This window comes from Oncorhynchus kisutch, linkage group LG10 (genome assembly GCF_002021735.2).
Source record: "Oncorhynchus kisutch isolate 150728-3 linkage group LG10, Okis_V2, whole genome shotgun sequence".
Lineage (NCBI taxonomy): Eukaryota > Metazoa > Chordata > Actinopteri > Salmoniformes > Salmonidae > Oncorhynchus > Oncorhynchus kisutch.
Window position 1 is genome coordinate 34,906,120 of NC_034183.2, and position 25,023 is coordinate 34,931,142.

General features: G+C 43.4%; 1 protein-coding gene across 1 annotated transcript; it reads right to left on the reverse strand.

Moving 5' to 3' along the window:
• Positions 1–7,120: 7,120 nt before the first annotated feature.
• Positions 7,121–23,568, reverse strand: LOC109897201 (uncharacterized). The gene is made up of 5 exons (XM_020491756.2): positions 21,952–23,568; positions 19,809–20,002; positions 19,451–19,595; positions 18,935–19,240; positions 7,121–9,168 (listed from the first exon to the last, which is right to left on the reverse strand). The coding sequence occupies exons 1-5, from the start codon at positions 23,506–23,508 to the stop codon at positions 9,007–9,009; spliced, it is 2,364 nt and encodes a 787-aa protein (XP_020347345.1). The 5' UTR covers positions 23,509–23,568; the 3' UTR covers positions 7,121–9,006.
• Between the last annotated feature and the right edge of the window lie 1,455 nt (positions 23,569–25,023).

Below are 25,023 nucleotides of genomic sequence, written 5' to 3' on the forward strand. Positions count from 1 at the left end.
ATTACATACAGTCGAGAAGAACTACTGAACATAAGAGCAGCGTCAACTCACCATCAGTACGACCAAGAATATGACTTTCGCGAAGCGGATCCTGTGTTCTGCCTTTCACCCAGGACATCGGAATGGATCCCAGCCGGCGACCCAAAAAAACGACTTCGTAAAAGGGGGAAACGGAGCGGTCTTCTGGTCAGACTCCGGAGACGGGCACATCGTGCACCACTCCCTAGCATTCTTCTCGCCAATGACTAGTCTCTTGACAACAAGGTTGATGAAATCCGAGCAAGGGTAGCATTCCAGAGGGACATCAGAGACTGTAACGTTCTTTGCTTCACGGAAATATGGCTCACTGGAGAGACGCTATCGGAGTCGGTGCAGCCAACTGGTTTCTCCACGCATCGCGCAGACAGAAACAAACATCTTTCTGGTAAGAAGAGGGGCGGGGGCATATGCTTCATGGTTAACGTGACGTGGTGTGATCATAACAACATACAGGTACTCAAGTCCTTCTGTTCACCTGATTTTGAATTCCTCACAATCAAATGTCGACCGCACTATCTACCAAGGGAATTCTCTTCGATTATAATCACAGCCGTATATATTCCCCCCCAAGCAGACACATCGATGGCTCTGAACGAACTTTATTTGACTCTTTGCAAACTGGAATCCATTTATCCGGAGGCTGCATTCATTGTAGCTGGGGATTTTAACAAGGCTAATCTGAAAACAAGACTCCCAAAATGTTATCAGCATATCGATTGCGCAACCAGGGCTGGAAAAACCTTGGATCACTGCTATTCTAACTTCCGCGACGCATATAAGGCCCTGCCCCGCCCTCCTTTCGGAAAAGCTGACCACGACTCCATTTTGTTGATCCCTGCCTACAGACAGAAACTAAAACAAGAAGCTCCCGCGCTGAGGTCTGTTCAACGCTGGTCCGACCAATCTGATTCCACACTCCAAGACTGCTTCCATCACGTGGACTGGGATATGTTTCGTATTGCGTCAGACAACAACATTGACGAATACGCTGATTCGGTGAGCGAGTTCATTAGAACGTGCGTTGAAGATGTTGTTCCCATAGTAACGATTAAAACATTCCCAAACCAGAAACCGTGGATTGATGGCAGCATTCGCGTGAAACTGAAAGCCCGAACCACTGCTTTTAATCAGGGCAAGGTGACCGGAAACATGACCGAATACAAACAGTGCAGCTATTCCCTCCGCAAGGCAATCAAACAAGCTAAGCGTCAGTATAGAGACAAAGTAGAATCTCAATTCAACGGCTCAGACACAAGAGGTATGTGGCAGGGTCTACAGTCAATCACGGATTACAAAAAGAAAACCAGCCCTGTCACGGACCAGGATGCCTTGCTCCCAGGCAGACTAAATCACTTTTTTGCCCGCTTTGAGGACAATACAGTGCCACTGATACGGCCCGCAACTAAAACATGCAGACTCTCCTTCACTGCAGCCGACCTGAGGAAAACATTTAAACGTGTCAACCCTCGCAAGGCTGCAGGCCCAAACGGCATCCCCAGCCGCGCCCTCAGAGCATGCGCAGACCAGCTGGCTGGTGTGTTTACGGACATATTCAATCAATCCCTATCCCAGTCTGTTGTTCCCACATGCTTCAAGAGGGCCACCATTGTTCCTGTTCCCAAGAAAGCTAAGGTAACTGAGCTAAACGACTACCGCCCCGTAGCACTCACTTCCGTCATCATGAAGTGCTTTGAGAGACTAGTCAAGGACCATATCACCTCCACCCTACCTGACACCCTAGACCCACTCCAATTTGCTTACCGCCCAAATAGGTCCACAGACGATGCAATCTCAACCACACTGCACACTGCCCTAACCCATCTGGACAAGAGGAATACCTATGTGAGAATGCTGTTCATCGACTACAGCTCGGCATTTAACACCATAGTGCCCTTCAAGCTCGTCATCAAGCTCGAGACCCTGGGTCTCGACCTCGCCCTGTGCAACTGGGTACTGGACTTCCTGACGGGCCGCCCCCAGGTGGTGAGGGTAGGCAACAACATTTCCACCCAGCTGATCCTCAACACTGGGGCCCCAAAAGGGTGCGTTCTGAGCCCTCTCCTGTACTCCCTGTTCACCCACGACTGCGTGGCCACGCACGCCTCCAACTCAAACATCAGTTTGCGGACGACACAACAGTGGTAGGCTTGATTACCAACAACGACGAGACGGCCTACAGGGAGGAGGTGAGGGCCCTCGGAGTGTGGTGTCAGGAAAATAACCTCACACTCAACGTCAACAAAACTAAGGGGATGATTGTGGACTTCAGGAAACAGCAGAGGGAACACCCCCCTATCCACATCGATGGAACAGTAGTGGAGAGGGTAGTAAGTTTTAAGTTCCTCGGCGTACACATCACAGACAAACTGAATTGGTCCACCCACACAGACAGCATCGTGAAGAAGGCGCAGCAGCGCCTCTTCAACCTCAGGAGGCTGAACAAATGTGGCTTGTCACCAAAAGCACTCACAAACTTCTACAGACGCACAATCGAGAGCATCCTGTCGGGCTGTATCACCGCCTGGTACGGCAACTGCTCCGCCCACAACCGTAAGGCTCTCCAGAGGGTAGTGAGGTCTGCACAACGCATCACCGGGGGCAAACTACCTGCCCTCCAGGACACCTACACCACCCAATGTCACAGGAAAGATCATCAAGGACAACAACCACCCGAGCCACTGCCTGTTCACCCCGCTATCATCCAGAAGGCGAGGTCAGTACAGGTGCATCAAAGCTGGGACCGAGAGACTGAAAAACAGCTTCTATCTCAAGGCCATCAGACTGTTAAATAGCCACCACTAACATTGAGTGGCTGCTGCCAACACACTGACTCAACTCCAGCCACTTTAATAATGGGAATTGATGGGAAATTATGTAAAATATATCACTAGCCACTTTAAACAATGCTACCTAATATAATGTTTACATACCCTACATTATTCATCTCATATGTATATGTATATACTGTACTCTATATCATCTACTGCATCTTTATGTAATACATGTATCACTAGCCACTTTAACTATGCCACTTTGTTTACATACTCATCTCATATGTATATACTGCATTCAATACCATCTACTGTATCTTGCCTATGCCGCTCTGTACCATCACTCATTCATATATCTTTATGTACATATTCTTTATCCCCTTACACTTGTGTCTATAAGGTAGTAGTTTTGGAATTGTTAGCTAGATTACTTGTTGGTTATTACTGCATTGTCGTAACTAGAAGCACAAGCATTTCGCTACACTCGCATTAACATCTGCTAACCATGTGTATGTGACAAATAAAATGTGATTTTTTTTATTTTATTTTATTTGATTGGAGGGTGACGGTTAGGGCCATTCCCCCCAGAAATGTCCGGGAACTTGCAGGTGCCTTGGTGGAAGAGTGGGGTAACATCTCACAGCAAGAACTGGCAAATCTGGTGCAGTCCATGAGGAGGAGATGCACTGCAGTGCTTAATGCAGCTGGTGGCCATACCAGATACTGACTGTTATTTTTGATTTTGACCCCCCCTTTGTTCAGGGACACATTTTTCAATTTCAATGTCTGTGGAACTTGTTCAGTTTATGTCTCAGTTGTTGAATCTTGTTATGTTCATACAAATATGTACACATGTTAAGTTTGCTGAAAATGAAGACAGTTGACAGTGAGAGGACGTTTCTTTATATACACTTCGGTTTATACACTTCAGAATGAATGTTTGGGAATTCTATAAAGCCTGCCATTTTTCAGAGTAATTGTTCATTTATTACATCAGTGTGAATGTTTGTTTGGGGGTTATAGGGGATGGATCTCGAGCTTGATGAGACAGAGGCAGATGTAGGTAGTGTGGTTATATAGATCGAGAAGAGGAGATACTGTTTGAGATGTTGTTTTTTTCTCTGGTTGGAGGATCGCTCACAGCAACAATGTGCCCAGCGGTCTCTCCACGGCAACAGCAGAAATCAGCTAAATCTGTTCATTTCCATGCCCAACCAATGTGTGTTTGTTTGTGTGTGCGTCTGTCTCCCCACATCACCCTGTCAGACTCACTCCACACACACACACACACACACACACACACACACACACACACACACACACACACACACACACACACACACACACACACACACACACACACACACACACACACACACACACACACACACACACACATACATACATACATACATACACACTCATCCAAATCCAAGCCCCAGAGAAGGTGCAGCTCTAATTGGAGCTCATTTTAATGGAGTCTGTTTTTGAGGTTGGAGTTGAGGCCTGCGGCAGGCACAAAGCTGAATCAAATTAAAGCACCTATAGAGTGTGTGTGTGTGTGTGTGTGTCTATGTGTGTCTGTTTGTGTGTGTGTATCAGCACGTGACCTTGATACCATTTACATATTCATTTGTTGAGATTTAGCTAGTGTGATACTTTCTTGACCTGACTGTATATCATTTTATAGAAATGACCCTAGCTTCACACTGTTTCAGTTATTCCTTTATGAGCATTCAACTACCCGTCCTTTAGAGAGTTTTACAACCTTCTCTCTCCTGCAGCTGCAACACAGAGAAGCCAACCTCACTGCCCTGGTTGCCATTGGACCTCACAAGACGGGACCACTTGACTCCCCTGGAAACCAGGTACAGGTACACCACTCGCCTGTCTGTGTGTGATTATTCTGAGAGAGTGGATGGAGGTTCTTGGTTATCAGTGGTTTTATGGTGGGTAGGGATGCTTCTATTGGGGAACACCTATGTTAATGTCACTTCTAAGAAACAACTTCAGGGGAGACAAGATCGGTGCAGTATTATAGCAGACATGCGCAGGACTGTTAGTTTAGGTTAACGAGTCTCTAATTGTACTCAGTTTGTTTAATTCCCTGGCCCTGTAGCCGATGGGTTTAGAGATGAAGCTCTGTAAATTGAACACATTAACCATTGCCTTTGAACTCCTTTACCTAGAGAACCCTGCTCCCTGAGGAGCTTTTCCTCTCTTGCCTCCTCTCTCTTTCCTCTGTAGAGCTACAGGGCCTTCCTTTCTGCTCTCTCAGGCATTGCTTCAGTCTGTCAAAATGTGAAGAAGAAACAGGGGAGAAGGGAAACTGTCTGGCATAGTGGTGTTGCCATTTATTTTTATGAGCGTTTTATCTCTTGGTGGTTTCGTCCGTCCGTCCGTCCGTCTGCCCATCTGTCTGTCTGTCTGTCTGTCTGTCCGTTCGTCCGTCCGTCTGTCTGTCTGTCTGTCTGTCTGTCTCAGGTGGGGCCAGCAAACAGTATGTCAGTACTACGGAGGGCTGGGGTTCAGAGGATAACTTGGGTCTTTCTGCCTGGAACAGGACCCTCCTCTACGACACTCTCTCAAGTCCCTGCTTTAGTGAGAACAGTGTGATTAAACAGCATAATACAATCCATCTCTCTTCCACCTTGTGTCGTTGATATTTGTTTTGTATTATTATGGTTATTTTATTTTATAACCATTTGTAGCACTGCCAACAATGTCACTGAGCTCTGCTGGTACATGCTGAGAAATATTACAGTCATGTTGGACCAAAAAACTAAATATTTCACTTATTGACAGGGCAATTCTGTGTGTGAGAGAAGAGGTCAGAACAGTCAGCTCTGTGTCAGCTCTGTGTGTTACAGCCCAAAGCATTGGCCCTCTGCCTTTAGTGTGATTCAGAGAGTGGTCTGCCGTGAGGTCACTGTCTTTTTCCTTGTTTTTCAGTTCAGTTTCATGCTAAAAATATCACAGACTGATTGATGTCTGTGACAGCCATTCCTTACTCTGATTTTTACATGGGTCACCTGATGATTGCAAACCTGTGACAATTCAATTAAGTTTATGGAGGGATTCCATACAAAACCAGGACAAAAAGAAATACAATGATTTTAGGGATTTTCACCAAAAAAAATCACAAAAATGAATCCTTACAATTATCCTTTGAAAGAATAAATATTAACATATATTCAAAATTTGTATCTAAAAGCATAATTGAGAAATAATTTATCAAAGTTGGCATTTTGACCTTACCCAGGCCTCCTTCAAAGAGCGACTGCACTTCCTGATTTGACCTCATTTTAGATTTGGTTCATCAACAAATGTTAGCGGCCATGACTAAGTTGATACGCAAGTTGGTTTCTTGGTATGGTTTGATGCGGAGGTCTCGTGTGTGTTGGTTAGGAGGCTAGAATCACTCTATAGCCAACCAATTTGATTGACTGTATTGTGTACTTTTATAGTATATCAGTGATTCTTTGTTTATTGCCTCATTACTCACATATTGTCATTTACATTTTATGTTGACACCATTAGGTGGTCGCTTGGAGGAAAAATAGCCATCCTTTGGGGCGTGTGTGTGTGGAAATGTGTGTCGGGGAGAGTTGTGGATGTGGGATGTGTTTGAGATGCATTATTCCATTACCTTTAAATATGGCAGAGCTTTAGGCACAGCTTTAGGCACAGCTTTAGGCACAGCTTTACCCCGGGTTATGAAATACGGAGAGAGGGAGGAGAGAATAAAATGGATCAGAATTATTTTAGCTGAAATGACTGCTGACCTCTAACGTAACAGTAAGCTAGGCAAATAAACAGTGTGCCAGTTAAAGCAGGATCTGATAGCTGAAATGAGTGTTGGCCCTTTAATCGAGGTCAGCTATGCAGACTGTTCCAAATAACTGCCAGCTACAGCAGGGGCAAATAGTGTGAGGGTATTTTCATTTGTGTGATTACTGTTTTATTAGGTGATTGTTAAATCATTGATTGTTGTCGTCGGTAATGTTAACAAGCGCATCATCATGTGATCATCACTCTTCCTGTTGCTGTTCCAGATCAAAGACAACCCCCTCCCTCCTCTGACAGCTCGTCAAATCCAGGAAGACAAAAGCAATTCTGAATAATTGAGATTCATAAATTGCTCATGCATATTCATGAACTACTTCCTCTTAAAATCTGAAGCAAGTGAGATATTTACCATGGTGGTATCTAAAGTTAGGCAGTAAAACTGGCCTAATTAAAATAAACATTTGAGTCAATATTCTCATCATTTAGTTTCCTGAATAACAGTTAACACACACACATATTTTGTATGAAACATTTATCAACATTTTTGTGGTACATTCATCCATACAGGTTTTCCTCTAGTGAAACAAAGGGAGACGGCTTTGATACAGACCTCAAATCCTCTCTGCTGCTCTGTAATGATCATAATAAAACATGCATCAATTGAATCTCTGACAAGACACATCTCTTTTATCAATGTGATGAATATAAAATGTTGAAGTCTCATGAAGAACCTCTTCACAATTCCATTTTCATGACAAGTTAAAGACTTAAAACTGGGAAAACCATATTTTTTGGTTTACAACATTTTCTAGAAGAAAAACTTCCATAAGTGCCTCATAATAATAACTGTAGCTTCACAGAACCACATATGACCTTTTATCTATTTAGTTTAGGCTGGGTTAGATTTCCCAGACAAGGATGGCTGTGCTTGTTTGCACTTGTGCTTTTTAACAGTTAACTGCATATCTTCCATGTTCATCAGTGCCGTTTCTCAATTGTTGAGTTTCAGTCATGACCGCATCCCATTTCTATGACTCTTTACATTATTGTAAGAATCTGAATGAATTCTAATTCCAATGAATTATTATGACACTATGAAACAATAATCCTACATGAAAACACGAGTAGTACTATGACGGTGCTGATGTTGCTGCTCTCTGTGTGGTCTAGGTCCCTGCTCGAAGGGAGAGAGGTGCCAGTCACTAGGCAAGTTTCCATTGATCCAGGTTTATTCAACAAAGGATTGCGACATCTGTAATGGAAACGGCAGTTGTAGGATACCTTTTTTCCCCCGAAAGATCTAATACATTTATTCCATTCGAGGGGTGGATGTATTGTGACAAATGATGATGGAATAAATTAAGATTGCAAAGAAAATCAGAAAGGTACGCTGGGCGTGTGACGTTATCGCGTAACTATAAAGCTCCACTCCACATTTATTTCTAAATGCCTACTGCTTGCAACATACATTTAAAAAAAAAAAAAAAAAAATGTTTCTTTGCAAGTAGAGTATTGTTTTGACTTTCAACAATGCCTGAATTGCTTTACATTGGAACTTGAAGTTTCACCATGAAATGGTTTCAAATCTTAACTAGTGCAAGTTACACCCTGACACAGACCACGGCAATAAGTAGGCACATGAGAATGATAAAAATATGGCAAATATTAGTAAATTCTTGCAATCTATCCATTCTGGCTTTTGCGAGCTACCTGAGACATGAAACAGATACGTGGGCACTTTATTAATGCACAATTTGCCAAAATTGATAATTTAAAACCCTTCAACAACCTCATTACATCTAGCTGTTTTTATCAACACAAGACAGTTCAATGTAAATGCACTGGGACGGGCAATTGTTGCATCTACTTCCTATGCAATCTTTCTAAATGTCAACAAAAAATGACTGTACAAGTTAATGGAAACCTAGCTAGTGTCTAGCTGCATACCGCCAGGTTAGTGACTTCCATGGTTCATGGCGGAGAGGTCATAGTTATACTGCGCTCCTATTGGTGTAGGTAAGATCACCATCACCGACATAGCACCGACTATGTAAAAAATAAAAAATAAAACGGTTTACACTAGTTACCTCAGCCACAAAGTAAGAATTGTCTATATAGTAAAAATGAATGAAAACAAAAATGTGCTTTTTTGTCTTAACTTAAGGTTAGAGTTAGGCTTATGGTTAGCAGTGTGGTTAAGGTTAGGGTTATGTTTAAAATCACATAATGTAAGAGAAATTGTAGAATTAGGCGGGGTTTATGAATTTGTGGCTGTCGTAACTAGCGACAACCCTACACATTTAAAAGGTCAGGTCAGACTCTCTTGGTGTTCCCTTGGAGATGGAGGCATGGCTTTCAGCTCCCCTCCTGACCAATCATCCACTGTTACCCCTGACCCGGGTAGGGCTTAGTCCAGTGCTTCCTGTTTGATGCAGATGAGGGTGGGGCCACACTGTCCGTTGCTCTTCCCCTCCCTGCGTAGGACGTACTCGCTGAAATGGGAGGAGTCTATTCCTCCACCACATGCCCCTGCTATCTCGAACCCTCTCTGCTGCAACCTCTCCAATACCTGTCAATCAAACACATATACATTACAGACACAGCACACAAAAACACACACCATTGTGGTCAGAAGTAATTTCAGAAAGGCTCTGATTCAGGATTGATAGTCATACAAGAATACAGTCGGTGGAAGAAAACCAACGTGTGTGTAAATGTGCAAATGTGTTACTAACAATAGCACAAACAGTGCCCAAAATTATAAACACAACATGCAAAGTGTTATACTCACAAAAAGCTTATTTTTCTCAAATTGTGTGCACTCATTTGTTTACATCCCTGGTAGAAGGGACTTCTCCTTTTATAAGATAATCCACCACCTGACAGGTGTGGAATGTTAAGAAGCTGATTAAACAGCATGATCATTACAAAGGTGCACCTTGTGCTGGAGACAAAAAAAAGTCCACTCTAAAATGTGCAGTTTTGTCACACAACACAATGCCACAGATGTCTCAAGTTTTGAGGGAGCGTGCAATTGGCATGCTGACTGCAGGTATGTCCAACAGAATTGTTGCTAGAGAATGATGATTTATCTACTATATGCCACCTCTATTGTCATTTTAGAGAATCCAACCGGCCTTACAACCGCAGACCATGTGTAACCACACCAGCCCAGGACCTCCACATCTGGCTTCTTCACCTGCAGGATCGTCTGAGACCAGCCACCCAGAAGCTGAAACTGTGGGTTTGCAAAACCGAAGAATTTCTACACAAACTGTCAGAAAAGGTCTCAGGGAAACTCAACTGCGTGGTCGTCCTCCTCACATGCTCTGGATCGACGTGTACAACAACGTGTTCCAGTTCCGGCAATTTCCAGCAACTTCCCACAGCCATTGTAGAAGAGTGGGACAACAATCCAGAGGCCACAATCAATAGCCTGATCAACTCTATGTGAAGGAGATGTGTCGTGCTGCATGAGGCAAATAGTGGTCACACCAGATAATGACTGGTTTTCTGATCAAGGCCCTTACTTAAAATACATTTATTTGTGACCAACACATGCATATACACTATATATACAAAAGTATGTGGACACCCCTTCAAATGAGTGGATTCGGCTATTTCAGCCACACCCATTGCTGACAGGTGTGTAAAATCGAGCACACAGCCATGCAATCTCGATAGACAAACATTGGCAGTAGAATGGCCTTACTGAAGAGCTCAGTGACTTTCAATGTGGCACCGTCATAGGATGCCACCTTTCCAACAAGTCAGTTCATCAAATTTCTGCCCTGCTAGAGCTGCCTTGTTCAACCGTAAGTGCCTTTATTGTGAAGTCTAGGAGAAACAACGGCTCAGCCATGAAGTGGTAGGCCACACAAGCTCACAGAACGGGACCACCGAGTGCTGAAGCATGTAGCATGTAAAAATCCTCTGTCCTCGGTTGCGACACTCACTATAGAGTTCCAAACTGCCGCTGGAAGCAACATTAGCACAACTGTTAGTCGGGAGCTTCATGAAATGGGTTTCCATGGCCGAGCAGCAGCACACAAGCCTAAGATCACCATGTTCAATGCCAAGCATCAGCTGGAGTGGTGTAAAGCTCACTGCCATTGGACTCTGCAGTAGTGTAAAAGCGTTAACTTGAGTGATGAATCACGCTTCACCACCTGGCAGTCCGACGGACGAATCTGGGATTGGCAGATGCCAGGGGAATGCTACCTGCCCCAATGCATAGTGCCAACTGTAAAGTTTGGTGGAGGAGCAATAATGGTCTGGGGCTGTGTTTCATGGTCGGGCTAGGCCCTTTAGTTCCAGTGAAGATAAATATTTACGCTACTGCATACAATGACATTCTAGACGAATATGTGCTTCCAACTTTGTGGCAACAGTTTGGGGAATGCCCTTTCCTGTTTGAGCATGACAATGCCCCTTTGCACAAAGCGAGGTCCATACAGACATGGTTTGTCGAGAATGGTGTGGGAGAACTTGACTGGTGTGCACAGAGTCCTGCCCTCAACCCCATCAAACACCATTGGAATGAATTGGAACACTGACTGCGAGCCAGGCCTAATCGCCAACATCAGTGCCAGACTTCACTAATGCTCTTATGGATGAATGGAAGCAAGTCCCTGCAACAATGTTCCAACATCTAGTGGAAAGCCTTCCCAGAAGAGTGGAGGCTATTAGCAGCAAACGGGGACAAACTCCATATTAATGCCTATAATTTTGGAAGGAGATGTTCTACGAGCGTTTTTCCACATACTTTTGGTCATGTAGTGTGTTTATTCCCAGTCATGTGTAACCTATAGATGAAGGCCTAATGATTTCAATCGACTGATTTCTTTATATGAACTGTAACTCAGTAAAATCTTTGAAATTGTTGCATATTGAATTTATATTTTTGTTCAGTGTATATTCAAAAATATATGTTGCCATGTATTTTAATGAATGGAAAATGTAGCTTTTTACATTACATACTGTAGCTCACTATCAAAATAAATGCATAAAACTACAAAGTACAGCACTAAATCACAACAGTGTGTACGGTGTAGTTTTAATGAATGACTCATGACTGAGAGAAATTGATGATACAAATATTGTGGGTGCTGTTTTGTTAGACTTCAGTGCGGCTTTTGACAATATCGATCAGTCTGCTGCTGGAAAAACGTATGTGTTATGGCTTTACACCTCCTGCTATATTGTGGATAAAGAGTTACCTGTCTAACAGAAGACAGAGGGTGTTCTTTCATGGAAGCCTCACCAACATAATCCAGGTAGAATCAGAAATTCCCCAAGGCAGCTGTTTAGGTCCCTTACTTTTAAAAATCTTTACTAACGACATGCTTTGAGTAAAGCCAGTGTGTTTATGTATACAGATGACCCAACACTATACGTGTCAGCTACTACAGAGACTGAAATGACTGCAACACTTAATGACCTGTAGTTAGTTTCAGAATGGGTGGCAAGGAATAAGTTAGTCCTAAATATTTCAAAAACTAAATGCATTTTATTTGGGACAAATCATTCACTAAACCCTCAACTAAATCATGTAATGAATAATGTGGAAATTGAGCAAGTTGAGGTGACGAAACTGCTAACCCTTGATTGTAAACTGTCATGGTCAAAACATATTGATACAACAGTAGCTAAGACGGGGAGAAGTCTGTCCATAAAAAAGCGTTACAGTGCCTTCTTCACAACACTATCAACAAGACAGGTCCAACAATCCCTAGTTTTGTCGCACCTGGACTACTGTTCAGTAGAGTGGTCAGGTCCCACAAAGATGGACTTAGGAAAATTACAATTGGCTCAGAACAGGGCAGCACGGTTGGCCCTTAAAAGTACACTGGGAGCTAAGTTTAATGATATGCATGTCAATCTCTCATGGCTCAAAGTGGAAGCGAGATTGACTTCATCACTACTTGTTTTTGTAAGAAGTGTTGACACGCTGAATGTCCCGAGCTGTCTGTTTAACCTACTAGCACACAGCTCGGACACCCATGCATACCCCACAAGACATGAAACCAGAGGTTTCTTCACAATATCCAAGTCCAGAACAGACTATGGGAGGAGTACAGTACTACATAGATCCATGAATACATGGAACTCTATTCCACATCAGGTAACTGATGCAAGCAGTAGAATCAGATTAAAAAACTGGTAAACATACACTTTATGGAACAGAAGGGACTTTGAAGAGGCACACATAAAGGTACAGACACACGCATACGCACTGTACACACACGTACATTGTAATATTGTTGTATGTTGGTATTATACATTTTGTATTATAGATATGTAGTGGTGTAATAATGTTATGTTTTATATTTAGTTTTAGATGCAATGTAAGTACCCTAATGTGTTTGGGCCCCAGGAAGAATAGCTGCTGCCTTAGCAGCAGCTAATGGAAATCCCTAATAAATACAAATACAACTACAAATGACTGACAAATAAAAGTGTGCTTTCAATAATCTTTATTTTTTTGCTCAAATAGCTTGGTCCATTGTTGAATTGTGTCATGTTAGTCACTGGGAGGTGGAATCTGAAACACAAATTATAATGTACAAATTACCTCTGTGCAGTTAACATCTGTATTTGAACATCAAATTGATACAATGCAGATTCCTTCACCTCCAGTTTACATTTTCAGACTCACAAGTTGAGAGTTACCCTGTGGATAATGCAGACAGATTCAGTGAAATGCTTCCACATAAGATGAAGAATTAGGGGTTAATGTTCATGAACATCAAATTGATACTTACCATGCAGTTTCCTTTACCTTCAGTGTCCATTGCAAACTCACAAGCTGAAAGTTACCCTGTGGATAATTTAGAGACAGAGAGTCAGTGAAACACTTCTACACAAGATGAAGAATAAATAAGGGGTTAATGTTCATGAACAAATTTTAATTGAATTGGGAACTAGCTAGCTAAATGTTCCCATTGACTACTTACATTGGCCGTCCATAGGCAGTTGAGGCTCCAGACCGGAAGGATAACGGATGTTTCGCTAGAGATAATCTAGCAAGTATCAGAGACACCCAACCCTCACTAAAGCCAGCTAAGCTAGCTAGTTAGCAAGCAACACAATGCTTGGTTGGCCAATAACATTTAATAATAGCTTTGGCAATTAAATGTAAAAATAATACATACGGTGCATTAGGAGTATTCAGACCCTTTGACTTTTTCAACATTTTGTTAAGTTACAGCCTTATTCTAAAATAGCTTTTTTTCAAACTCAGCTATCTACACACAATACCAAAGTGAAAACGTTTTTTTTTGTGCAAATGTTTTACTAATAAAAAACAAAGTATTCAGACCCTTTGAGACTCGAAATATGAGACTCGAAATTGAGCTGTGCATTCTGTTTCCATTGATCATCATTTAGATGTTCCTACAACTTAATTGGAGTCCACCTGTGGCAAATTCAATTAATTGGACATGATTTGGAAAGGCACACACCTGTCTATATAAGGTCCCACAGTTGACAGGACTGTGTTGAAGCACAGATCCGGGGAAGGGTACAAAAAAATGTCTGCCAGATTGAAGGTCACCAAGAACACAGTGGCCTCCATCATTCTTAAATGGAAGAAGTTTGGAACCACCAAGGCTCTTCCTAGAACTGTCTGCCCGGCCAAACTGAGCATTCGGCGGAGAAAGGCCTTGGTCAAGGAGGTGACCAAGAACCAGACGGTCACTCTGACAGAGCTCCAGAGTACCTCTGTGGAAATGGGAGAACCTTCCAGAAGGACAACCATCTCTGCAGCACTCCATCAATCAGGCCGTTATGGTAGAGTGGCCAAACGAAAACCACTCCTTAGTAAAAGGCACATGACAGCCCACTTGGAGTTTGCCAAAAAGCACCTAAAGACTCTCTGACCATGATAAAAAATAATCTCTGGTCTGATGAAAACAAAATTGAACTCTTTGGCCTGAATGCCAAGCATCACGCCTGGAGGAAACCTGGCATCATCCCTACGGTGAAGCATGGTGGTGGCAGCATCATGCTGTGGGAACGTTTTTTAGCAGCAGGGACTGGGAGACTAGTCAGAATTGAGGCAAAAATTAACGGAACAAAGTACAGCAATTTACATTTTTTTTATTTAACCAGGCAAGTCAGTTAAGAACAAATTCTTATTTACAATGATGGCCTACCTCAGCCAAGCCCAGATGATGCTGGGCCAATTGTGTGCCACCCTATGGGACTCCCAATCATGGCCAGATGTGATGCTGCCTGGATTCAAACCAGGTACTGCAGTGAAGCCTCCTGCACTGAGATGCAGTGTCTTAGACCACTGCGCCACACGTGAGCCTCAGAAGCAAGATCCTTGATGAAAACCTGCTCCAGAGAGCTCAGGACCTCCGACTGGGGTGAAGATTCACCTTCCAACAGGAGAACAACACTAAGCACACAGCCAAGACAATGCAGGAGTGGCCTTGGGACAAGTCTCTGAATGTCTTTGAGTGGCCCAGCCAGAGCCCGGATTTGAACCCGATCAAACATCTCTGGAGAGACCTGAAAATAGCTGTGAAAATAGCTGCAAAGCTCCCCATCCAACCTGACCGAGTGTGAGAGGATCTGCAGACAATAATGGTAGAAACTCCGCCAAATATGCAAAAATGTCTAATAACCTATTTTTGCTTTGTCAATATGGGGTATTGTGTGTAGATCGATGAGGAAGAAAAACAATTAAATCAATTTTAGAATAAAGCTGTAACGTAACAAAATATGGAAAAAGTCAAGGGGTCTGAATACTTTCCGAAGGCACTGTACATGACATTAACTCTACTTGGCTCTATTCCAAGGCAACTCTTATCAACTTTAATTTTCAAAACAATTCTTACCTTGGGCAGTCACACTGCACGTTGGTGGCAAGCTAAACAAGGAGCTAGGTAGCTTTGTTAACAAATTTATGAAAACTCTTGCTTGCAGTTGAAGAAATTATATTCTTCCTCTGTTACACACCCGGTTAAAAACATATTTTAATTCAATGTTATGAACGTATAATCAAATAAAAGGCCATTAGCAACGAGAAAGCTTTTTGATGGTGGCACCTGCTCTTTTCCTTCTTCTAAAGAAAATTCTAAATTGCAATGGCTGCTCTGTCAGTTGGAGGCGGGCTTGGGAACGTTTCAAATTGTGATTGACAGCTCAGGAAATCTTAAAATATATTTACAGATATGTTCTACGTTTAAGTGACTTTTCGAAATAAACACCTTATTTAAGGTACAGTGCCTTGCAAAAGTACCCTTGGCATTTGTCCTATTTTGTTGCATTACAACCTGTAATTTAAATAGAGGTTGTAATTTAATTGGATTTCATGTAATGGACATACACAAAATAGTCCAAATTGGTGAAGTGAAATTAAAAAAATAACTAAAAAATAAACAAATTGAAAAGTGGAGCGTGCATATGTATTCACCCCCTTTGCTATCAAGCACCTAAATAAGATCTGGTGCAACCCACTATCTTCAGAAGTAACATAATTAGTTAAATATAGTCCCCCTGTGTGCATTCTAAGTGCCAAATGATCTGTCACATGATCTCAGTATATATACACCTGTTCTGAAAGGCCCCAGAGTCTGCAACACCACTGAGCAAGGGGCACCAGCAAGCAAGCCGCACTATGAAGACCAAGGAGCTCTCCAAACAGGTCAGGGACAAAGTTGTGGAGAAGTACAGATTAGAGTTGGGTTATAAAAAAATAGCCAAAACTTTGAACATCCCATGGAACACCATTAAATCCATTATAAAATAATGAATGAATATGGCACCACAACAAACCTGCCAAGAGAGGACCGCCCACCAAAACTCACGGACCAGGCAAGGAGGGCATTAATCAGAGAGGCAACAAAGAGACCAAAGATAACCCTGAAGGAGCTGCAAAGCTCCACAGCGGAGATTGGAGTATCCGTCCATAGGACGACATTAAGCTGTACACTCCACAGAGCTAGGCTTTACGGAAGAGTGTCAAGAAAAAAGCCATTGCTTAAAGAAAAAAAATAAACAAACACGTTTGGTGTTCGCCAAAAGGCATGTGGGAGATTCCCCAAAGATATGGAAGACGGTACTCTGGTTAGATGAGACTAAAATTGAGCTTTTTGGCCATCAAGGAAAATGCTATGTCTGGTGCAAACCCAACACCTCTCATCACCCGAGAACACCATCCCCACAGTGAAGCATGGTGGTGGCACCATCATGCTGTGGGTATGTTTTTCATCGGCAGTGACTGGGAAACTGGTCAGAATTTAAAGAATGATGGATGGCACTAAATACAGGGAAATTCTTGAGGGAAACCTGTTTCAGTCTTCAAGAGATTTGAGACTGTCCTTCCAGCAGGATAATGACCCTAAGCATACTGCTAATGCAACACTCGAGTGGTTTAAGGGGAAACAATGAAATGTCTTGGAATGGCCTAGTCAAAGCCCAGATCTCAATCCAATTGAGAATCTGTGGTATGACTTAAAGATTGCTGTACACACAGTGGAACCCATCCAACTTGAAGGAGCTGGAGCAGTTTTGCCTTGAAGAATGGGCAAAAACCCCAGTGGCTAGATGTGCCACGCTTATAGAGACATACCCCAAGAGACTTGCAGCTGTAATTGCTGCAAAAGTGGCTCTACAAAGTATTGACCTAGGGTTATGCATGCTCAAGTTTTCAGTTTTTTTTGTGTGTCTTATTTCTTGTTTGTTTCACAAGATAAAATATTTTGAATCATCAATGTGGTTGGCATGTTGTGTAAATAACATTATACAAACCCCCCAACAATCTATTTTAATTCCAGGTTGTAAGGCAACAAAATCGGAAAAATGCCAGGGGGGTGAATACTTTCGCAAGCCATTGTAACATATATTCAACATCTTTCATCGGATAGAGAATGTTGTGAGGTGTGAGTGTGTATTTTACACATATATTTGACAAATACGTACATACTGTATATTTTATTTAGTTATATAATTGCTAAATACATTTTCCCAATATATTGAAATATTTTATTGAAATATAGTCCAATATATTATTTTTCCCTATGGGGTCACAGTTTGTTTCTGAGCAGGCAGAAGCCAGCCATCTCACTGTGTCCTTCCCTGATCTAAAAACACACATCCCCTCTCCCATGACAACTCACACATACAACATAGACAAACAGATGCAGACACAGACGCAAAAAATATATATATATAATAATATTGTGTGTGTCCCAAATGGCATCCTATGTAGTGCACTATAGGCCCTTGTCAAAAGTAGTGTACTAAATAGGTAATAATGTGCCATTTGGTAGGCAGACATTCTCTCTATAGCTACAAGATGACATTCCATTAGCATGCCCTGAAGGAGCAGCTGTTACTCTATCCTCTCTGTCTGCCTCCATCCCTGGCTCTCTCTATCTCTCTCTCTCTCTCTTACTCTGTCGCTCTCTCCTTCTCTTTCTGTGTGACTGTCACAGGCAGTACAATAGAAACCTTTGTTTGCCTCCATCTCTCTCTCTCTCTGTTTTTCTCTCTCTCTGCCTCCTTCTGTCGGTCTCTTTCTCACTCTCACTCTCCCTCCCTCTCTCTGTGACTGTTGCACTTTCCTACCATTCCAGCAGACCCGGTAGCCGATGGCTACATTTTTCATATCTAAACAGGATTAATCTCTCTTTCCCCTGGCTGGTCTGGCCCTGTATGATGTTATTTAAGGTTGTACTATGCTTATGCCATGGGTACTGGTTAGTGTGATGTTACGTATACGGAGTTAAAGAGATTTTGTATACTTTTTAGCTAGTAGTTCTGAAAGTAACACTCACAAGCCAAAAGGTTTCCCAGAACATTGCGTACTACATCACATACCATATGTGAAGATATGTACACGGCGTCATTGTGCTCTCTATCGTTCTGCTGTGTGTGCATGATGTGCCTCTTGCTAGCTGTCACTCAAATGGCGAGGGGCTGAAGCTCATTGGTTGAACTCAAATTGCTAGGGGGCTGGCCCACGTGGGAGAAAATGTAGAAAAAATGGCGTAGCACAGCTTCCAGAAAAACGGTTGTTTTCAAACTATGGATTTCATGGCTAATTGAGGCAAAACAGTAACTCTGCTCATAGATTATGCATGTATGAACTACACATTGACACATCCAGAGCAAAGATAAAAAATACTTTGTAGTCGCCAAAGTTCTGGAGCATGTCTTTAAGGCTACATACACAGAGTTGAGGTGGGTTAATGTGATATGAGTTGAGTTGAGGTGACCTTATTCGTCGTGAGTTGAGGTGATGTAATCTGTTATTTTAGGATGTTGGGTAGTTATTTTCATGGTAAGCAGTGGTATTGATTGGGTAGTGTCTGTCTTGTTACCTGTACAGAGTTGAGGTGACAGTATCCATTGAGTGGAAAGCGTATGACGTGAGTAGAGTCATGATTCCAGCCTGCGTTCATGGAGTTGCACATGACGTCCCCAACCTCTGGAAACACATCCTCGATCAAAGCCCTGTCTCCACTCAGAGTGATCCTCTCCCCCAGCTCTGGAGCTACACGCACCACCACACACTCACACACACGCCACACACTCCTGGCCTCACGCTCACTCCTCCAGCGTTCTAATTCTGCTTGTAGTGGGGATAGCTTGAAGAACCTGGCCTCCTCATAGAGTAGAAAGTACTCCTGGAACACGCACGCACGCATGCAATCACACACACACACACACACACACACACACACACACACACACACACACACACACACACACACACAGAATGATACATCAGATTCTTTAAAAAAAGTGAACCCACAAAGTTTCACGCACTATGTTGTCAGAAATTAATTATGGACGAGGTTTTCCAGTATCTCTCACTCAGTGTTAGAGATACTCACTTTGAAGTCGTCAGGGAGGAGCAGTTTGGCCGTCCGCAGGAAGTTGAGGATGTAGCGGAATATATGGCCGTCTCGGTCTATGAAGTAGTGCTGCTTCAGACTATCTAACACTATGGGCTCTGTCCCGTTGAATAGACGACCAATCCTGATGGAAGGTGATATCATCATTGTGATTGTCATCAGAGTGTGCATGTTCATGTTTGAGGGGATCAGTTTGAGAAAGGCAAGGCGCAGAATCGCTAATGTTGATCACATAATGAGCAGTTATTTGGAATGCAATTTCATTTGTAGATCAGTGACTGTTCAATCCACTTCAATGTAGTTGATCTCAAACACCCTATGTGTGTGTGTGTCTTACCGTGACTCGGGGTACTTGGTGAGTGTAGCCAGGCTGCTGGTGTACATGTGTCCTCCTACATCTATGTGTACAGGGGCGTTGGTCTTTGTGAGCTGGGCTGGGGTGGGGATGCCCACGATACCTCCAGAGCCCAGTGGAGAGGCAGGGGACTGGGAGACCAGAGGCCTACTGGCCATGCTGCTATTACGGCTATCCTGGGAGACAAGAAGAAAAATAAGAAGAATACTTTATTGTCCAATGTACACAAATGTCCAACGAAAATTTGTCACACATACTGTAAACCGTTAAACACACGAGGCATTACAGAGTTCTTCCATGAGCGACCAAGTAGAGACAGGACACTAGTAAGGAGTAGTAGACTGAGACTTCATTCATACTGCGTCAACGCTTTGAGCACAGAACTCATGATGCACTGCACTGCATGACGAAGAGTGTATTTACCCTTTTCAGAGTCTGTGTGTATATCAGGGGTAGCTTTTTGTTGCGAAGAGAGATCTGAGAGTAGTAAAAGGAGCTCAGAGACAGATAGGAGTCTGCCTCCTCTGCTCCTCTGCTATACAGGTAAGGTTTTGAGACAGGTGAGGACATAATAGTAACCGGAAGGTTGCAAGTTCAAACCCCCGAGCTGACAAGGTACAAATCTGTCGTTCTGCCCCTGAACAGGCAGTTAACCCACTGTTCCTAGGCCGTCATTGAAAATAAGAATTTGTTCTTAACTGACTTGCCTAGTTAAATAAAGGTAAAATTAAAACATTTAAAAAATAAAACCGAGGAGGGTTTAAAAACCCTTGTAAAAGCTTCACGAAAATCTGCACTTCAGAAAAACTAACAAACTATAAAGTCTACTGGTCAGCATTTACTGTGGTAAGTGCAGTGAGGGAGAAAGACAGCCATGGCCCGCAGGACAGAGTCTGCCTCTTAAAGCTGAGAACACAGTAAATAGTAAGATACTGTAGGTATACAGAGATAAAGGGAGAGAGAGATATAGCTGATAAAGCAGAACTCAGATGAGCAGAGCTGTTGGTAATGCAGTAGACATGTCCATCTCCCCTGGACCACATAACAGGCAGGCTCATTAGAGGAATGGCTCAAAAACATGAAACTCGTAAGAGACTGGACACGCACACACACACTCATTTTGTCATTGGAGGAAAGATACTTACTTGAGACAGCCTGCCATACTTTTTTTCATTATAGTGCCTGTGTCTCAGGAAAATGTGAGCTTTAGGCGAATGGGTATAATAGATGTATGTATGTGTGTGTGTGTGTGTGTGTGTGTGTGTGTGTGTGTGTGTGTGTGTGTGTGTGTGTGTGTGTGTGTGTGTGTGTGTGTGTGTGTGTGTGTGTGTGTGTGTGTGTGAGAGAGAGAGAGAGCTTGCACGCTCTGGCTCTACCCCTGCCGGCTCCACTGTGGTGCATGGTTAATAACTGTGGGCCTGTGGTGCAGTAACCCATGGCAACAGACAAAGTCCCAAAGAAAACTCACTACTGTCCTCTCCTCTGCACTCACATTGTGCGTCCCAAATGGCACCCTAATCCCTATTTTTATTGAACTTTTATTTAATCAGGGGAGCCCATTGAGACCAATGTCTCATTGTCAATTGTGCTCTGAGGACAACAATTTCAACATGGACATTCCAACAACAACAAAAAAAGCAACAACTACAGGTTACAATTTCAAAAACCACGATTTCAACTCCAAAACAAAACAAATGCAATTCTCCTTTAACAAATTCAACATTAGATTCCTAAACTGAATCAAGATGCAGTTGCACTACAACAGGGAATAAGGTGCCATTTGGAATGCAAGCACAATATTCATGACCTCTTTACTGAAGCACCTAGAACACCCAAAGAGAGTACAAAACTCACTCCTACACAATACAAACCCACACACATCCTACAGGTCAATGCTTTCACAGTAAATTGGAAATGATGTAAGACTCTATACACTTAAACACTTCATTAACACAGAAAATGGTGCGTGGCCAAATGGCGACATAACCTATTAGGCACTCATTTAATTTCCGCATTAAATCTGAGGACGTTTTTGAGAGGCTGTCTATAAGTAAGGTTATCCTGCATTTCATTTAAAAATGCAAAAGCATAATCTCTGTCGGTGCACTGTATGAAACTCTATTACCTGCGCGGATACCACGTCAGTCAGTAAAGGAGCGGATTGCTGACCGTGGGGATCCTGGGGTCGGTTGTCCACGGGCTCTGTACCGTCCACTATGACCACAGGGGACATTGCGCGTTCTCCGGGACGCACACAGAGCTTCTTAGGAGAAGAAGGTCCCGAAAAACCGCAGAGAGCACGAGCCTTCCTTGTTGTTCTCTGCGGCTTCAGTTCCACTGTGTCTGTGACCTGTTGGGTGTACGGGATCACGAGCTGGAGATGAGACTGCACGCCACCATTAACTGTTTCCGAAGCAATCTGAAGCGACACCAACTTTGACCCTATACCGGCAATGCTGTTGAGCGTTGCTATGGAAACGGCGCCGATGCAGTGGTTGGTGTAGGTCTTTGACAGTTTGGCAGCACGCGACAGCATCTGCATCCTAGTGCCAAGCAGGTTTTTACCAATGGCTTTGTTCTCATACCATGTTATGTCGCTTGCGCAGCAGTGGTCTCGTGGTCGTTGGAAGAATGCTTTGCACACTGGGTTCCGTTTCGAGACATACCTAACAAAGCTGGCATATGGACAAAACTCAGTTCCAGTCTCATACATGCGCGGCAAAGTATCTTCATCCGGGTCTGGTCTCTTTTTATTCCAACACGCGGAGCGAGACTTGTGATACGGCCCCAGTGCTTTGAAATAGATAAACTTTCTCCCATTCTCGTCTATGGCCAGGCCGAATGAATCCTCCTCCAGCTCGCGCTGATTCTCTCGCCCCCTCGTACAGAAATACATGCATGTCTCGAACCACACTTTGTTGAGCAGCCCGAACGGCGTATCGATGTTAAACACACTGGAGGTGTAGAGTTTTCTCAGGTCCGCCCGCGTGATTGCCTGTTTTTGCACCACGGGACCAGCACCCTGCTCCTCCAGCTTTCTGATGACCGCGGCCAGGGTCAGGTTGGCGCTGCGTAGCTCCGGGTCTTTAGTGAGATCCAGGGTGCGACAGTACGGTGGCTCATTCAGGTAGCGGTTCAGAGAACTCCGAATGCTAATGAGAGAAGACTTGCTGTAGAGCTGGCCGCTCTTAGAGCGTGCCTCTGCGTAGAAGGACTGCAGGACCGCGCACAGCGCCTCCTTGTCCAGAGTTTCAAAGTCAGGACTTTGGGATTTCTCGCTCAGGTACTCCCGGAAGATCCGTACCGCATACCTGGTAGCCAGGCGGGTGTTTTCGCTCAGTCTGGAGCGGTCAGACGGCTGCAGGTCTCCCTCAGGATCCGAGTCCAGTTCGGGGATGTGAAACAGTCCAGGGTCCGCTCCCGGTCCCAACCCGCTGCACTGGTCCGTACTACGCATAAGGACCGCTTCTGTCTCCATACCGGAGCAGCTGCTGGGGTCTGCGCACTCTGCCTCCCACTCCAGTTCATCCTCTCCGTACTCCTCCCCGGTGATCTGTACCTCCTGGATCTCATCATCCTCCTCATCTCCGCTCCTCTCAGTCTCCGGGCAACTCATGTGCTCCTCCCGCTCTGTCCCCGCTGTGTCACTAGAGCAGTCTGCGCTGCCAGGCATTCTCGCCATATTGCAGTCTGTGTAGCAGTCCTCAGGCAGAGCGCATGCGCTATATTGGACCACAGAGATGGGAGAGCTTTGTGTTTAGTGACCTTCAGCTAGGCACGCACTCTTAAAGGTGCAGGGAGCGAGCGCTGCTAGTGGGTAAAGGGAGCGCGCTCCCAAAAAAGGCTGCAGTATTGGACTGCATATTGGACCACTCACAAGCACCATGGGATTTATCTAACAGGGTTTCATATCTCGTTTTATTGGAAGTAACTACTGCAATATCTGACTAACACACACACACACACACACACACACACACACACACACACACACACACACACACACACACACACACACACACACACACACACACACACACACACACACACACACACACACACACACACACACACACACACACACACACACACACACACCTGCTTATTAGAACAGTGTTGCCAGCTCCAACAGCTTGATTTGAGAGGATGCAGCTTTAAAGATCCACAGCTTCTATCTCAAGGCCATCAGACTTAAACAGCCATCACTAACATTGAGTGGCTGCTGCCAACATACTGACTCAACTCTAGCCACTTTAATAATGGGAAAATGGTTGTAATCAATGTATCACTCGCCACTTTATATAATGCTTACATAGCCTACATTACTCATCTCATATGTATATACTGTACGCTAGACCATCTACTGCATCTTGCCATCTTGATGTAATTAAATGTATCACTAGCCACTTTAAACAATGCCACTTTATATAGTGTTTTCATACCCTACATTACTCATCTCATAGGTATATACTGTACTCGATACCATCTACTACATCTTGCCATCTTGATGTACTGTATCACTAGCCACTTTAATGCCACTTTATATAGTGTTTTCAAACCCAACATTACTTATCTTATATGTATATACTGTACTCTATACCATCTACTGCATCTTGCCTATGTCGTTCGGGCATCACTGATTCATGTATTTTTATGTACATATTCGTATTCATTCCTTTACACTTGTGTGTATAAGGTAGTTGTTGTGAAATTGTTAGGTTATATTACTTGTTAGATATTACTGCATGGTCGGAACTAGAAGCACAAGCATTTCGCGACACTTGTAGCGACAAGCATTTTCGCTACACCTATGTGACAAATTCATTTGATTTGATGTTGTGTAACTGCAGTGATATGCGTTCTCTCTCATCTCCCATAAGATAATAACCATGCAGCATGTTCACATAATTCTTGCTGCGCAGGGACATGAGAGATGCGCAGGTCACTGGAGATAATATACATCAACTCTTTATCGGACACGCTTTCCTGGTTGTCGTGTACAGTATTCCATCTCAGTGCTATGTGAGATGTGTTGTTAGACTTGTGCATTGATTTGAGAATAAATGCCAATTCCTCAGAAGTGCAAAGCAATTATATTATATTATTTTTAATATAGAACATCATCACCCTGCTGTACCTCCAGGCTAAGAGCACTGCTTCTCCCCTGGGCACACATGACCTTAATACAGCCTCATAC

Bases quoted from the DNA above. Each gene is read 5' to 3' on its own strand.
- LOC109897201 (XM_020491756.2), bottom strand. From the start codon at position 23,508: ATGGCGAGAATGCCTGGCAGCGCAGACTGCTCTAGTGACACAGCGGGG. The intron at 19,596-19,808 runs GTAAGACACACA...ACCTTCCATCAG, and splicing joins ACCAAGTACCCCGAGTCACG to GATTGGTCGTCTATTCAACG. The intron at 19,241-19,450 runs GTGAGTATCTCT...TGCGTGTTCCAG, and splicing joins TCCTCCCTGACGACTTCAAA to GAGTACTTTCTACTCTATGA.